The sequence below is a fragment of the Chelonia mydas genome, chromosome 7 (genome assembly GCF_015237465.2).
Source record: "Chelonia mydas isolate rCheMyd1 chromosome 7, rCheMyd1.pri.v2, whole genome shotgun sequence".
NCBI classification, from domain to species: domain Eukaryota; kingdom Metazoa; phylum Chordata; order Testudines; family Cheloniidae; genus Chelonia; species Chelonia mydas.
The window spans coordinates 71579408-71595421 of NC_057853.1; the positions used below are offsets into that span (position 1 = coordinate 71579408).

At 39.0% G+C, this 16014-nt stretch overlaps 1 protein-coding gene across 3 annotated transcripts in view; it reads right to left on the minus strand.

Moving 5' to 3' along the window:
• LDB3 (LIM domain binding 3) overlaps positions 1–16014 on the minus strand; it is a 200562-nt gene that overhangs the window by 25028 nt on the left and 159520 nt on the right. For all 3 annotated transcript variants that reach the window (XM_043552186.1, XM_043552187.1, XM_037905209.2), the window contains 2 exons: positions 11756–11803; positions 7018–7157 (listed from right to left, as the gene is read on the minus strand). In XM_043552186.1, coding sequence (XP_043408121.1) covers positions 7018–7157; positions 11756–11803 — 188 coding nt within the window. The remainder of the gene's footprint in view (positions 1–7017; positions 7158–11755; positions 11804–16014) is intronic.

A 16014-nucleotide genomic window follows, 5' to 3' on the forward strand; every position in this document is an offset into this window, starting at 1 on the left:
GTGACAAAAATCCTAGCCTCTCCACTCTAGCAGGGCCGAGATTTCTGCAGAGGTGGCAAGCTCTACTTTTGAAGAAGTGAAATTTAAGAGTAACCAAGCAGCAGTAGCTCCAAAGTAAGCTCTGTTCCTCAGGAAGATATTGGCCATGACATGGCATGGGGCTTTGAGAATGTGCTAAAATAAAATAATAGTAATAATAATTAGCTCTTATACAATGCTTTTCATCACTGGTTCTCAAAGAGCTTTACAAAGGAAAACAGTATTATTATACCCATTTTACAGATGGGGAAGCTGAGGCACAGAGCAGTAAAGTGACTTGCCCAAGGTAACTCAGTAGGCCAGTGCAGAGCTGGGAAAGGAACAAAGGCCTGCTGAGTCCCAGTCCAGTGCTCTATATTCTAGGCCACCTTGTTTATAAGATGATGATGTTGGGGAGAGTGGGTGGGCTCAAGGCACTGAGAGGAATACAGAACGCCCCAGGTCAGTGCAGAGTAGGGGGTGGGACAGTACCTTAATTGTGGCAGGAAGAAATTTGGACTATAACACAGATCTCTACAGAAAATAAAGTTTTGAGAAGATTATTTAGTGCTTAACATTCCTCCCTCTGCTCACACCCTCCCATGTGTAAGAGAATGACAGTCATTGGTTATTGGGAATTACAGGTGCTTGAATTGTATGTACATCATTCTACTAAAATCACACTAACGATATGTGTTTTTTCTTTTTACTGAGTTCAAACAGGACTGTAAGACATTTTCTCTAAAAAACTTTCCTATACTGCAGCATCAGCCATTTCACTGTTTCATAATTATGCATCCCACCTTAGCTTTAGGCTTCTTTTTTTCATCTTGGAATTGTAAACAGTGTTTAAAGATCTCAGCACAAGGAGTTTATATTCAATCTCTTAAAGCCCTGGGGCTGTAACTATTTACCTATTATAGTATTAAGACAGTTAGAATTAGAAAGCAATATTTAATCTCTAATTGATGAGTTCAAATGGCTCCCACCTATGGGGCTCTATAATTAAAGATAGTGATTTCTCACTCACTCAGTTTTATGGATGAATTTTTTCCCCAAAAGTCAGTTTGTTCATGTAAAGCATAACAGACCAATGTATACCACAGAAGACCTGATAATATCATCTCAAGTTTCACAGATAGTCAGACACTAAGCTTCAATAGCAACATCCTTTAGTAAACTTTTTTTCAGTCAGAGAGCAAATGGGAGCCTCAGTGAGCAGTATAAGTACCACTCTTAGGTTGACACTAGCTAAAATTATCAAGATTAGTATCCTTCTCGGCTCAGAGATACTAACTCAGTGTGTTTTAACCCGGGAGTATTTAGCCAGTTGCCTCTTTGCAGACAAGGATGCTGCATGTGCTTTTTCATCATCACTCTTAACTTGCACTAGGATCCCCGCATTTTAGCAGCTTTCTTTATCTCAACAGACAGCACGTGTGTATAACTGTGACATAACTGCTTCTTCAAACAAGAACTACAGTCAATTAAAAATACCCTTAGTGGGCTAAGTGTAGGAGTAGGGAGGTGGTGATCAGTAATAGTTATAATGCTCTCCTTTTAACCTCTAGGACCTGGGTTCAACTCTTCCCAGGGTCTCTTCTGTAAAATGAACTGAAATGAGGAAGGGTCTCTCACTCTGGATTTTCCATCCCACCCACTTGCCATTAAAAAATAAAGCAATATGGTGAATCATGTCACAATCACTGTAATACATTGGCTGGAGAACTGGTGCAAAATGACAGTCATGAGTGTCCATAACCTGCTTTTAGTTCTCGCAAGATAATTATAACTTTTCAGTCATTCATCATTTCATCTTGAAAGCCAGGATTCAGTACAAAATATTTCCCCCCATATAAACAAATTGGGATTATTATAATTGTTTTTACTTTTAGCAGAGTGTTGTCACTATCTGCTAGGAATGATTTCACCAACCTTGGGATTCCAGCCATTCTGATGAGGAAGGAATAGTATATTGACCTTATAAATAGTTTTCAAACATCTTCCTGGCTCACCTGGAATGTTACTCTGACCTTTGTAGCTCTACACATACAAATTCACCTTTGATTTTTATTTATTTCACTAGCCTTCAGATCTCCAACTCTCGGTGCCATTACAAGAAGTACTAGATTGAACATATAAAATGTAAAATTCACAAAATGTGCCAACAGACTGACCCAACTAACCCATATCCTGTTAAAAAAACAACTCTTATAATGATTCAGTCACTCAACTTTTAAACACCCTGTGCCTCTCCAATAACACAAAAGAAAGGATAAGCTTTGTTATTTTCTCTGATGTATGGAAATGGGGAAACTACTCATATAACCACTATTACGAGAAGTTGAGTCCTTGCCTCCACAGGACTTAGCCAATTCTCACCCTCCTACTCACATTCAGGGTCGCAGTTAGGCCCAACAAACAATTTTCTGATGGGGAAAAAAAAAAAAAAGACTAGCTTCCAAAATAGCAGAGCCTAGTTCCATTTATTTAGGTTCAGATACTTTTACTCTCTTAGACCCTATAATGATCTGTGCACTGACCTATGCACTTGTTCTACATGTTCTGAATTTAAAATACCACCAGAAAGAAACTAACAAATGCAATTACCACATGAGGTTTTTTTGATCTGATGCATCATTATTGATAGTTGTCATAGTAGTTTTCTGGTAGCAAACACAATTTATTATTAGTAGTAATAATCATTTACATTGTGCTAGCACCTGGAGGCCTCATGCAGGTCAGGGCCCCATTGTTCTAGGTACTGTACAAATATCTGGTAAATGAGAATGGCTGCTCCAAAGAACTTACTTGACACTGTCCTCACACTTACACACAGGAAGATACAGTTTCTGCCCTGGAGAGTTTACAGCCTTAGGCCTCGATCCTGAAAACACTTACACATGAGTAATTTTACACATGTGAGTCATTCTATTTGATCAAAGGAGTTAAAAGGAAAGATCTCCTTTATCTTTTACTGTTCTCAATTATCTCACTGCTTTGTGGAATAAAAGATTGCCCTATAAATCGCTCTGTACACCCAAGCACTGTCCTAGTCTAAAAAATCACAGTTGAAAGAGAGAGAGCTAGGTATTTCCTGCCACCTAGTGGCATTCATAGAGAACAACAATCCTTGTCAAAGGGGTGATGATATTTGAAAAAAGGATTTCTGTTCAACACCAGGAGATGTGCAAAGTATGCTTTTCCCAGAGGCACCAAACAAGGCAAACATCTAGCAGCATAACAGTGCTTTGAGGGATTAGCATGGATTAGTGGCCACCCCTCTGGTTTGAAGTACAGCCTCTTATTAGTAATGGCCCACACGAGCCAGATCCTCAGCTGATTTAAATTGGTGTAGTTCCATTGTAATTCATTTACACCAGCTGAGGATCTCATCCCATGCTTTCTTTCTGAAAAATAGCCTCTGTCATCTTCCACAACCATGCGGGTGGCAGGCTTGTAGAAACCTTCTTGGGTTGGCTTTTCTAGGGAGAGATTATATATATTGTAACACTGATGGGTATTTTGATCTGAGGGTAATTGCTGATAATAGTCTCTTAGGCCCCAATTCAGCAAAGTGTAAAAGCACAAGCCTAACTTTAAGTACATGAATAGTCCCATTGACTTCAAAGGCATTAGTCACATGCTTGAAGTTAGACCGGTTTTTATGGAACCTTGATGAATCAGAGCCTTAACATATACATAATTAAATAGACTCCCAAAGGCACCCAGAGGTTGGGATGGGCACACTTTTGTTTAGAGTACTAGGAATCTGAATAAATAAATTACAAAAACTAGAAAATGCCTTACGGTATGAACAGACACAATTAATAGTTAGATATTTTAAAAGTGAATCTCACACTTTGGAAAGGTGTCAGACTGACAACTCAGAGAAATGAACTCATATTTATCCTTGGTACAGCCTTAGTACTGTCAGCTGATAGTGCAAGCTTCCTCACATTGCCACCGATGTAATCCTTTTTTGAGCTAGTGAGACTACTTCTACAGGACAAAGATTAGTTCAGATGGGATACCTATTCAGTCTATAGGTGCTAATTAGAACCAATTGTGCTGATGGTTTTGGCAGCATATATATCTTTATTCTAAGAACTGGACTAAGATCAGAAGTTCATTCCACACAGGAAAAAAGATCTGTCCTGACTTTTGGCTCTACGGTAATATAAATTACTAGAAGCAAAGTGGGCAGATGTCTCAATGTGACCGTCACAATCCTGGGTTGCCTATTTACGGAATGCCCTGGCATCCTGACTGCCCTCACAATGCCAATTATCTTTAGTTTTCTTTATTCTAGAGTCTCAACCACTGCAGCTGAGGAGGTGAAATATTGTCGCACACTGGTTTGTTGCTTCTTTTTTTCTGCAGAAGAAACTTATGACAAGGGTGAGATTTGGAATACTGTGGTACCAGCTAAAAGGCTGCAAGTGGCTGATAGGCATGAATGAAAAAATAACTCCCTCCAAACACCTAATCTTCCTCAAGGGACTGGCATCTCCCAATGCCTCAGTGAGCTGCAAATTCTGATAACAGTCTCCACTGTCTCACCATTGCATGCAGTGGACTGTAGAAAATGAAGCCAGAGAACCAAGTCGCTACAATGGGAGTGTGGCTCTGTAAATTAGAAGACTTTTACCTCTGAAGAATGAAGCTCAGGTTGCATTTAGATGACATGAGAGAAATGGATTTAGTGATCTCAAGTCTGGTCCTTGAATAGCTGTCCATATTGCTCAGAAATGGAATAGCAATACATACTGCAGGCTAGGTATGCATTGGCAAAGTTTTGAGGGGAAGTTTCCACTATGCCTAATGGCACTATGTGACAGCTGGCTTTAAATCAGTACTGTCGGTCCATCACTTCCATAAACACCACAGAGCTGTTTTCTCAACCCCCATTCTAAGCAATAAATTCCTTGTTGAACAGTCCAGGTCTCCTGCCTGTAGTGTCAATTTATATCCAGAAATGTAGTCTCCAGTTGCTACCACATTAAGTAGCAGCAATATGTTGTAGAGTGACTACAATAAATTGCCTTTGGTCTAAACGCTATTATTTTCTAACACATATGTAAAATACAGTCTCTCCTGCATCTGAAACCTTGGGGGGGGGGGGGGGGGGGGAGGTTGATTCATAAGATATTAAAAATCTCCTTGTGATTGTTCTCAAGCTCCTACCAGTGGAGGGTGCTTTCTGCCGGGGTTACCACAATTTGCATTTTCCTCTTTTTCTCTCTAATAGATAGCATGAATGTTCTGAATGTTGGCTCTGAATTCCTCCTGCCCTCTGGGGGACATTATGCTCCTGTGGTATCCATGGAATAATATACATAGACAATATGAAGATCTGAAATAAGTACATTGTGTCCAGAGACCCATGCGGGGCTTGATTTTTAAAGCGCACATTTTAAGTCTGCAATTAGGGGCAATGATGCACAAAGACAGCTATCTGCAGAATTGCAAAAGAAGTGCCCAGGGCAATGCAAAATAAAGGCATCCCTCTGCCCAACGGTACACCTAATTTAGGGCCCAAATCCTGCCTGCAATGGCTTCTGAAACTCATTTACTTTAATGAGAGTCCTGAGTACTCAGGATTTGCAGGATTAGGTCCATCAGGACTCTAACTGAGCACCCAGTCTATCATCAGATATCCCAGAGATGTTTTAGGTATCCTCTTCTCTGTGCTCTCATCTGTATTATGGGAATAGATTCACTCTTCCTTTAAAAAAATGAATGGGGTCCTTGTTCTCCTTTGCGGGACAGCAGTAACTCCTACTGGCTTCAATAGGATTTATTCCTATTGAGTGGTGAGAGAATACGGACTGGCATATGTAACTAAAAACAAAATTAGTAGAAGTTTAAAGCTTTATTGTTAATGATGTTGAGACCAATGATGAAATAGTTCCTTTAAATAGCCTAAAATATGTCAGATATTAGCTGGCTTATGTCACATCTATACCTCCCCATGAGAGCTTTTTGCCTCTCTTCCCCCTTAATTTAAGATACCGTCTCTTCTCTCTCAGAACTTTAGAATGGATGAGGACACTGAACTCTTGGGATTTATAGGCAGATTTGGCAGATTTTTCTTATTTACTTGGACTGCAAGATGTAAATCATCCTTGAAGCGCTCTTGCCAAGAGTACAGTACGTTTATTTGTTAACTGAATTAAGCGTGTTACTGGGATGGATAGGGATAGAATTTTTTTATTGGTAAGTATGTTTAGATTTTTATGTCCTTATGGTTTAATTTGTGCAATCTGGGTTACACATATTTGGTCATAGTTGGTTTTGGAGGTTTGTGGTCGATTTGCTCCACTTGTAACACATTAATACAAAGGAAATTTAAACAAGAGTTAACACATTTTCTAAATAAGTTTATAATCAAATATACCCCCTCACTAATTGGATTTGCAGGGAATGGGAAGCAAAACATTGCAAACAAAGTGCTTTTCAAGAATACATCATTCCTTACACGTGGAAGTAAGTTTGAGACGCTCGATTTATGGCCTTACCTATTTTGCAAATATACTCACTCAATTTAATAGACTGTCATACCTTAAGCCATCTCTCATTTGTTTCACTAACACATTTAGGTGCACAGAGGGTCTAGCATTCTTAAACCCTATTATCAATATTCAAGTGCACATAAGTTCCCTTGTTGCTTACTGGGTACACAGCTTGTGGTTTGCAGATGCATTTCAGATGCCTCGCACTGGGAAATTTAGATCACTCTGGTTTCTTGTTAACCCCCTCCTTTCTGCTTTCCTAAGTCCCTTTCCTCTGACAGTGTCTTCTAAGCCGAATTAAAACCCAACATAATTCAGAAGTCACAATATTAGGGTGGGTTTGAAATTAGGCAGAACAAATTAGCTAATTTCTAACATGGCCAACAGAATTTGGTCCTTTGTGTGTAAAAAGGCCTTGCATTTTCTGCATAAAAAGCTGCTGGACATTAGTATGGACGCTTTCACCTTTTTGAAATCACCTTACCTGGCTGGTAGACAGAGGGCCTTATGCTAGCAGTAGTGACAACTCTTGGTTTTGGAGCAGGAACTGGACTTTCACTGTAGCCTGAGGAAGGAGCGGTACCCTGGAAAACCGGTGTTGATGTATAGGACTGGCCCGTACCTCTAAAAGCAAAGCAAAGCTGTGAGCAATTTCCAGACATCAAGAGCCGTAGATTAAGAAATCAAGAGATTTGTCAGCTTTCATACCACCCCAAGGGATGCTTCCTTAATGGCACAGAGAGAAGAATGTGAGATTCATTAGCCTTTTTGGTCACTATAGGTGATGAAGGCAGCCAGTGCAGCCCCTATCACTGGCATTTTAATGACTGCTTTAAAAACAAATTTAATGAGGAAAAAGAGCCTGTTGTCAGTGTATCTTTAACATTGGCAACTTTACAGAATCAATCCCTTTGGTTGGGAAAACTAGCCAAATAGGGGACCTAATCAATCTCTAGTTTTGAGCGTGACCAACTGCAGGAAGATCCCATTTAGCAGGGGTTGATCATTTCAGATGTCAGGGCTAGGCATCTGAAAATGAGATTCTTGGTCCATTTGCCTAGTGCCTACAAAGAGGCTTCTCCTGGTCTCATTGAAATCAGTGGGAGTTTTGCTACTGATTTAAATGGGAGCAAAATCAAACACAATTCAGTGATTTATACTAGTGCTATGAGAACTGGTAACCCACCTCTTTTCAGTGGGACCAAGCACTTGGCCTTTAGAAAGCAGGGAGAAAAATATATCTCATCTCTGAAACTAGCCCCTTTCCAGGTCTAGGATGAGGTTATAATCTATTCATTTATTTTTCTAATGTTTAAGTTCGGAGGGTCCCAAAAGCCTCTGATCTGCAATTACAAGATCTCTCCCCTATGCTCCTGGATTGAGAAACTCTTTGAAGGATTCCAAATAGCAGCAGTGAGGGATTTCAATGAGGAAAGTCACCCCTGAGGAGTTTATCTCCACGCACAGGTGCTGCCACACCCCCTGGCTTGAAGTGGTTTCCATCACAAACAGTGTTTACAGTTTGGTTCAATGGCTCTCAGCACCTCTATAAAAATTATTCCAGCACTCGTGTCTCCAGCACTTTCTTATGGTACAGGTGATGAACCTGAGGGTATGTCTACACTTACCAGGGATCGATGCTGCTGTGATTGATGCAGCGGGGGTCGATTTAGCGGGTCTAGTGAAGACCTGCTAAATCGACCACAGAGCGCTCTCTGGTCAACTCCGTTACTCCACTGGAATGAGAGGAGTAAGGTAAGTTGACAGGAGAGCATCTCCCATTGACGCAGTGCAGTGTAGACACCGCAGTAAGTCAACCTAAGCTATATCGACTCCAGCTACGTAACTGGAGTAGCGTAACTTAGGTCAACTTACCCCAGTATTGTAGCCAAGGCCTCAGTTTGATAATAGTAAACCACAGCATTATTTGCAGCTTGGATTTACTGATCTTCACACTTGCAACCTTTTTACTTTAATTAAATGAGTTGAATGCAATTTAGTCTGGAGGACTGAGCACTGGACTTGAAGCAACATCCACTTACCTCAGAGAGGTCTTGTGAGGCATACATTAATTAAATATTGCAAGGTCCTACCAGTACACTGGGATATAAGATCAATTTTTATTAGGACAGCCAGTGAAATAAGTGGGAATAAGAATTTCTGGTTCCCAGGCCTATGCTCAATCCATCTCCTTGATCATGCTGTTTTTAAGAAACATAAAGTGTTTGATGACCGCAAAAGTAGATACATTTCACTGAAGAACATTTTTCATGGCAAATATATTACCCTACTTATGCTATAAGACCAGATTGTCAAAAGTGTGGATGCAGCTGTCTGGGAGCACAAATTCAGATACATTCACAAAATACCTTAATTTTGGTATTCGCACCCAACCTCTAATGTTAATATTTAAATCAGTTGTTAACATGTGGATTAGTGTGCACGCACATAAGTACATACACACCCATACTTTTTTGTGGTCTTGAATGTTGCACAAGTGTAGGTTTTGGAGATTTATTTTATTAGGTGCTTTTAAAGGGAAACAGGATGCTGGGGGAGAGATATCTTAGCCATGGGAATCAGTGAGAGGAACAGATGAAACCAGCTACATTTCCTCCTTCCCTGCTCACAGTGCAGTTGCAGAGGAGTGTCTCCAGGGGAAGGGCAGAGCTTGTGGCTGGTTTCAGTGGCTTGTCTTCAATTGTTTCACAGAATAACAGCTCTCAGACAACTTCAGTGGTTCTTTTATTTTGCAGCCCCTAGAGCTCACTCTAACATAGGGTGACTTCTCTGGTTCAGGTGCAAGAGTTCAGGGATGTTCCTGAGACCTCCGAAGGAGTCCCAAGAGCTACAGTCGTACCAGAAGGATCTACAGTTGTCTGCTTGCAAATCTTCAGCTTTATCTACTCAAGCAATCTGGTCATCTGGAGATGATTTCCCTGCTCTACCCCAGACTATGCCTGCTGAACAGTGTTTACAAACGAGGGCTCCTGCCCACCCCACTCCTCACATAGTTCTTCCAGATGCTCTATCAGATTACTTGGCCATGTACATGGTACTCCAATCACCTAGCTCTAGCTCTCCTTCCCCTCTGCTGAGCAAGCAGCCTCCACGCAGGTAAAGAGCCCTTGCTCCTCTATGTACTGTGGAAGAGGAAATAGGCTGCAGACTCTCCAGTTTATTCAAGCCCCAATTCTACAACTACCAGAGAGTCAGGGATCAGATTAGACAGAAAACTTGCCTTGGGAAGGGGTAAAGAGGAAAACAAAGGAAAAGAAGAAGCGCAAGAGGAGAACAGGCAGAAGTCAGCAGATGTTGAAGTTTATGCTCTGCAGCAAGCTCCGTAATCCATACAGGAAGAGTAAATTAAACCCTGGCTGGGGCTAAACAGTTCACTTGCTTTCCTCAACACCATGCTTGCTTTACAAACTCCTTTTTTCCCTCAGTCCCACTATTTCATTGAGCCTCACATGGGGAGGATCCCCAAGGCCTCGTTCAGACTCTTATCCACATGTGCTGCAGGATTTAGGGTTTCTGACCATTGAGGCCTTATCTACACTAGAAAGGTTTTGACAGTAAAAGGGAATAGATATCCTCGCAAACCCTCCTATTGGAGACACAACTTATACTGGAAAAAAGACAGCTTTTGCCCATCTAGCTTATACCAGTTCTCTGAATAAAATAAGAAATAAGACTCCCCCCCGATATTACTGTGTTTACACATTCCTAGCTATGCCAACATAACTTAAGTGTAAACATGGCCTGAATTTGGTTCCATTGTGCCATGGAGAATATGAGGCACTGATTTTGACAAACTATTCTCATGAGTTTGAGTTTACTGTGGACTCTGCTATATTGTGCCACAATTCTGTAACTATCAAAGCTGCTCTCAAAGACACAGAATCAAAATTCATGAAATTGTTTGCATTTACAGTTATTTCCTGTTGCTGTCCCCTCTTAAGTGTCTTATGCATATAGCTGCCAGCTGCACTGAACTTCAGTTGGAGAATAGTGAGAACTCACACAGAATCATTGCTCTTTTTTGTATTCTAGACAGAATGACTAAAAAGCTCAACCTAAATACCTTACAGACAGTGTCCATTTAATCCAATACTGACACCAATTTTTTTGAAATGTAAGAGCTTATGGGACTCTGTTTCAGTGGCATCCTAAGGTTACTGGAAACAACTCAGTAGTAGATTTGGCCTTATGTGATGATTTCAAAAGGCGATAGTGTATGTTTTAGCCAATCTGAAGATCTTTCATTACTTTAATCCTTATTATTCAAAGGGAAAACAGTTACACAAGAAACAGTACAACATACTTACTTTTAAAGAATCTGATCAACACTTGCTGTGTACGGTAGGATATTATAAATTACATTTATTATAAAACCATATCTGAAATTCGAGTGTATCTGCCATTGCTGAGTATGTTCTCGTCTCATACACCTGGGTTCAGTGGTAAAGACCCTTTTTAGGACTCTAAATTTGCAAAATGCATTAGGAAATCTGAGTCAGGTTACTCATGTTTAGACCATCATGCAGAAAAATAACTGCTTTGTTACTCATGTATTTCTCAATATCTATAGCACTTTAAAACTCTGCCCTAGATTTCCTTGTACTTCTAGGAAACTGGTGTCTGCTAAAGAGAAAATCACTTGGAGTAAATAAAAAAATTGTCTCCAAACAAACGAAAAACAACAGCACCACTGAGTTCAATAACCAACTATGGAACTGTTTATGAAGACAACCAAAGTGAGGATGCAGATTAGATTTAGTGATGGAGAGGAAAAGACTCCTGTAAGAGAGAAATAAAGCATTGAGCTACATCATTAAGGGTTTTAGTGAAGCTAAATCAGCTTTGGAAAGATTTACCAGCTGTAATTTCTGCCGCAGAAAGTAAATAGTGGTTAAGCAGGTGACAAAAGATATCCTGAGGACTGAAGATGGTTTAATGGAACAGTAAAATGATAACATCTCTGAAAGGCACTGAAAGTGCCCAATCTTAACCGAATGGATCTGTAACAGACAATAACATGTGAGAGGAAATGAATTAAATACTACGTTTGAAAACTATTAGTCATCAGGAAAAGGAGAGAGGAGACATTTTTAATAAGATCACTTTTAGGTTAATAGTTCACTAGAAGTCTACTAGTAGCATTAAAGTGGTGTGTTAAATACTTTTAATGTATAGTAGCTGCAAAAGATAATATTTTATACCTCTTTTTTGACTGGTAGCTGATGGAGGTGGAAGAATGCCGGTTGAAGCTAAAATAAGACAAAAGTTTGTGTTTTTATGCAAAAGAAAATGTCATTTGAAATTGAGAACCAAATATAGCAGGATAATTAGGGCATCTTATCCTTCAATGAGTTCCTTATGAAAAGGAAGTACATACTATATTCAATAAGCAGTATGTTGAGGCATGTTAAAGTACATGACATGCACTACTTTTTATCTGGGTTACAAAAACAATGTTTTACTGTTATTGAGCCAAAACCTGCTCATCTTATTCAGACTAGAAATCACACTACAGCCTTAATAAGGTGAGGACAATTTGATTCATCGACTAAAATGCCCCATAAATCACTAGCTTTATACATTGGTGTTAATTCTTTACTTGTAGGATTTTAGTTTTGCAATTAGAGACAGTTTGCTTTGACATTCACTAAATACTAACACAAATAAAAAAGGTACATTTGCTTTGTTTCAGTGTCCACAAATCTGGATACTCCTAAGTAAGTTGCACAAAATCTTAGTAATGTGAACCTTGAATTGAAACATCACTTCTTAACTTGGGAGCTCAGCTCCACCATAATTGTGGCGAGGCAAACAGCTGTCCCATAATAAAGACAAGTGGCAATGTAAATGAAACCACAGCATCAGGCTACTACCCCCAACTTTTCCCTGGTTATTTTCAACCCTGCGCGTTTCCCTAGTTATTTTCAACCCAGACTGCATTTTTCGGTTGGTGGAACTGTAAAGGATAAAAATAAAGGGATCAGCCTGCAGAGATAACACTTAAAAGTCTATGGAAGATTTGATCTTGTGAAATGATGGATGTATTTTTCTAAAATGTTAAAAAATGAATGACAACAGATTTGTCCATCAGATTCATGTCAAAGTCAAGCTATATATTACAGGTGAAATCCTAAATCGGTTATAATCAATAGGAGTTCTACAACTGTCTTCAATGGGGCCAAGATTTCACCCTATGTCTTTACAATGTTATTGAACTAGGTATTTAGTTATCTATGCTTTAAACCTTGTGAGATAGGCTGTGAAAGAATCAGGTTAACATTACAGGCTTTAAAATAAGGGGAAAATACGATTAATCAATTATTAATGACAGGCTCCAAAAATAATTCTGTAATCCCTTTCCCTGAAACTATTTCTTGGGGAACACAGTGTGTTTTAACTGAAGGGAAATCATTAAAGAAACTGACCTATCTCTCTTAGATCAGATTTCATTAGTTAGGAACATTGATTAAGAAGCTCCATGCTGCAACACACATCTTGGGAGACTTGTTTTAAGTATCCAGGGAAAATCCATTGGCCTGGATTAGGCAATGGAGAAATCTCCATCCCATTGTAGCTGAGTAATTTTGTGCAAGAAGTTGAGGAGAAGGCTCTTCTAAGAGAAACTAGGCCTGTCCCAGATTTAAGGTGAAAAATTCAATTAAACCGGTGGAATGGACTAGATCGTCCCACAACAGCAGCAGCAAAGATATTACTGCCAGCAACTTCTTTTTTCCCTGAAGGTTTAGAGCAAAGATTTTTAAAGATGAGTGTCTAAAGTTGGTTTACTAGGTCGTATTTTAGCACCTAAATAAATTGCCTTGTTTTTAAATGAGAGCTGCTGGATGTTCAGTATTTTGAAAGATTAGGCTACTTATCTCGGTGCAAAAATGTGGATTTAGGAGTCCAATTATAGGCACCCATTTAAAAAAATCTTTGGTATGCTCCTGAATGGACAGTTTATAACAAAAGAAACAAGAAGGTTTCTATGTAAAGAGAAAGAATCCAACTCCAGCTACAATTCAGCCCTCTGACCACTGGTATGGAGCTCTACCCCTTCAGAGTCCTCTTTACCTGTAACTATAAGGAAACTAATTTTATACAGTTCATCTGAGGTCCCAGTTAGCTCTTCAATCTCCAGACCTGCTGCATTACTGCACCTTGTACATCTATGGGAGATCTAACCTGGGAGTGTATCCCTTGCCTGCTGATAACAATATGAGGACTTAGAAACTTGTCACCTCTTGCTGTTCCATTTTGAGTGCAAATTAAGATTTCAGGGCACTAACATATCTAACTTCTTAGTGTAGCCCTCTTTGGGTCCCCTGTCTTGGGCTCAGATAATTGATTGTGGCAAGCTGTAATTCTGAATATGCTAATTTAAATAATTATTCTTTTCAATTTTCAGTTGTTTTTTAGATAGGGTGAGGGGGGTATCATGGTCCAGGATGCTACTGAGAAGCAGAAAGAGGTAGTTAAGTAGTAAGGGAGTTTATACGTGCTCAAGGCAAACTTGCTTGCTCTCATTTACTGATTAAGTTCCCAACCTTCAAACTGCTACATGCACCAGCAGACATTTTTGCCTATGTAGAATTCAGTGGGGCTGCACATGAGTACCTGCGCATATCTATTTGGAGGAACAAGGATTAAGAGTGCTTCCTAAGTCTAAATGAAAAGGGATGTGAATAGAAGGGAAATGGAAAAAGGATCAAATAAAACACACTAATAAGTTTATAGTTAAAGGTTGAATTAGCGATGCAATTAATGTGATCAAAATGGTGTCTAGATCTTTAATTACTAATTAGTTGTTGCTACATATTATTATATTAAAATCTTATGTAATTAGCATGTGATTTGTAGTTCTGAGAGTGGTTAACTATCATTTTCGGAGCACAAATGGACATAATTCATTTTGAACCAGAATATATTACTCAAAAAGTTAATTGTGCAACTAAAGATTATGGAAAGTACCATGGAAAGTGAAAGACATCTGACAGTTACCTGTCCGTCAGAGTAACTGTTACACAGATATTAATGACAGAAAAATTCAGTTATCATATTTCAAACTGAAAAACATCCTTGCTGGGATTTACAAAATGTTAGTCTTAGTTCAGGGATCTACACAAAGGAGTAGTTGCAGTTTCTTGATAAATCTATCTTTTAAAAAGTATATACACACAATCAGCTAAAGAGCCATTATGTGAAAACCCACTTTCATTCTTCCTGAAAATCCTAATTTCAGGAATTTTTACATGACAATCTATAAATTTAATGTTCAGTTTTTCAAAAGTTCTTAAACAGCTATTATTTAGATAATCCCCTATTTTAAAACCCTGTTAGTGCATATATACAAGATAGGAAGTAATGTAGAAGAGCTAACACTGCTGCCATCATAGTCTTCTAGGAGGATATTTTTCTTTTATAATTTAGTGTTTATTAGTCTGATTTTTTTTAAACACTACACTTTAAAAACCCTCCTGCACACAAGTCAATGAGAGTTTTGTCTAAGTAAGGATGGCAGGATCAGACCCAAGGAATTTAATACACTAACACTGTTGTATTTAAATACCAAAATCGGAAACCAACAAAAACAAACAAACAAACAAAAGCTAAAAACTACCACTATTGTACCTGAACCCATACATTGAGAAAGGAGGGGGTCTTAGATCAGTGTGTTCTCATTACAATGTATGCTGGTACACTGCCAAAACTCAGAGACCCAAGTTAAAGACAATGTGTCATCCTTTAATATTTTAATCTCTGACACAAGTTAACATTATGTACACAAAGTGGGCCTGATTCTCCTCTCTCATACACCAGTAATTGTAACTCCATCAGATGTCAATGGACTTATTGCTGGTTTGCACAAGTGTGAGAGGCCCCTGATGCTTTGGTTTGGTTTGTTGAGTGCGACAATACTGACAGTGAAGTTGATTCCAAAACACTATCGGACAAGCAAATGTGGATAAATTAAAAAGTGAAATAACAAAATAATAACATAATGATAACAAGCAGCCTATCGCTGTATACTTGTACACATGTCTAGCATTAATGCGACAAAATGTAAAAAGAAAGAAAAAGCTACAGTTAGTCAATGACATTTCAAGAGAAACTATTACATTTTGATTTGGTAGTTTCTCAGCAAATTGTGTAATGCTAATTGAGCCCAAGAATTTACAGCTTTCTGATTTACCCTGTGCTTTCACTCCAGAGCATGATACTGTTTAGGAGCATAACTTTACTGGACTGATTGTTACTTAAAAATAAACCAGGAAGATGGCAAAATAATAAAGCATTCATAGGAAAAACTGAAGTTAAAAAAGATAATTGTCTGCAGTGCAACTATTCCAAGGATCTTATATAAGGGATAGAGTGCTGTCATCCAGTGACTAGACATTTAGAATGGACACAGGTAATTAACAGCATCTCATCCTGTTCAGAGTCCGTTAGAGGTCCTTATTGA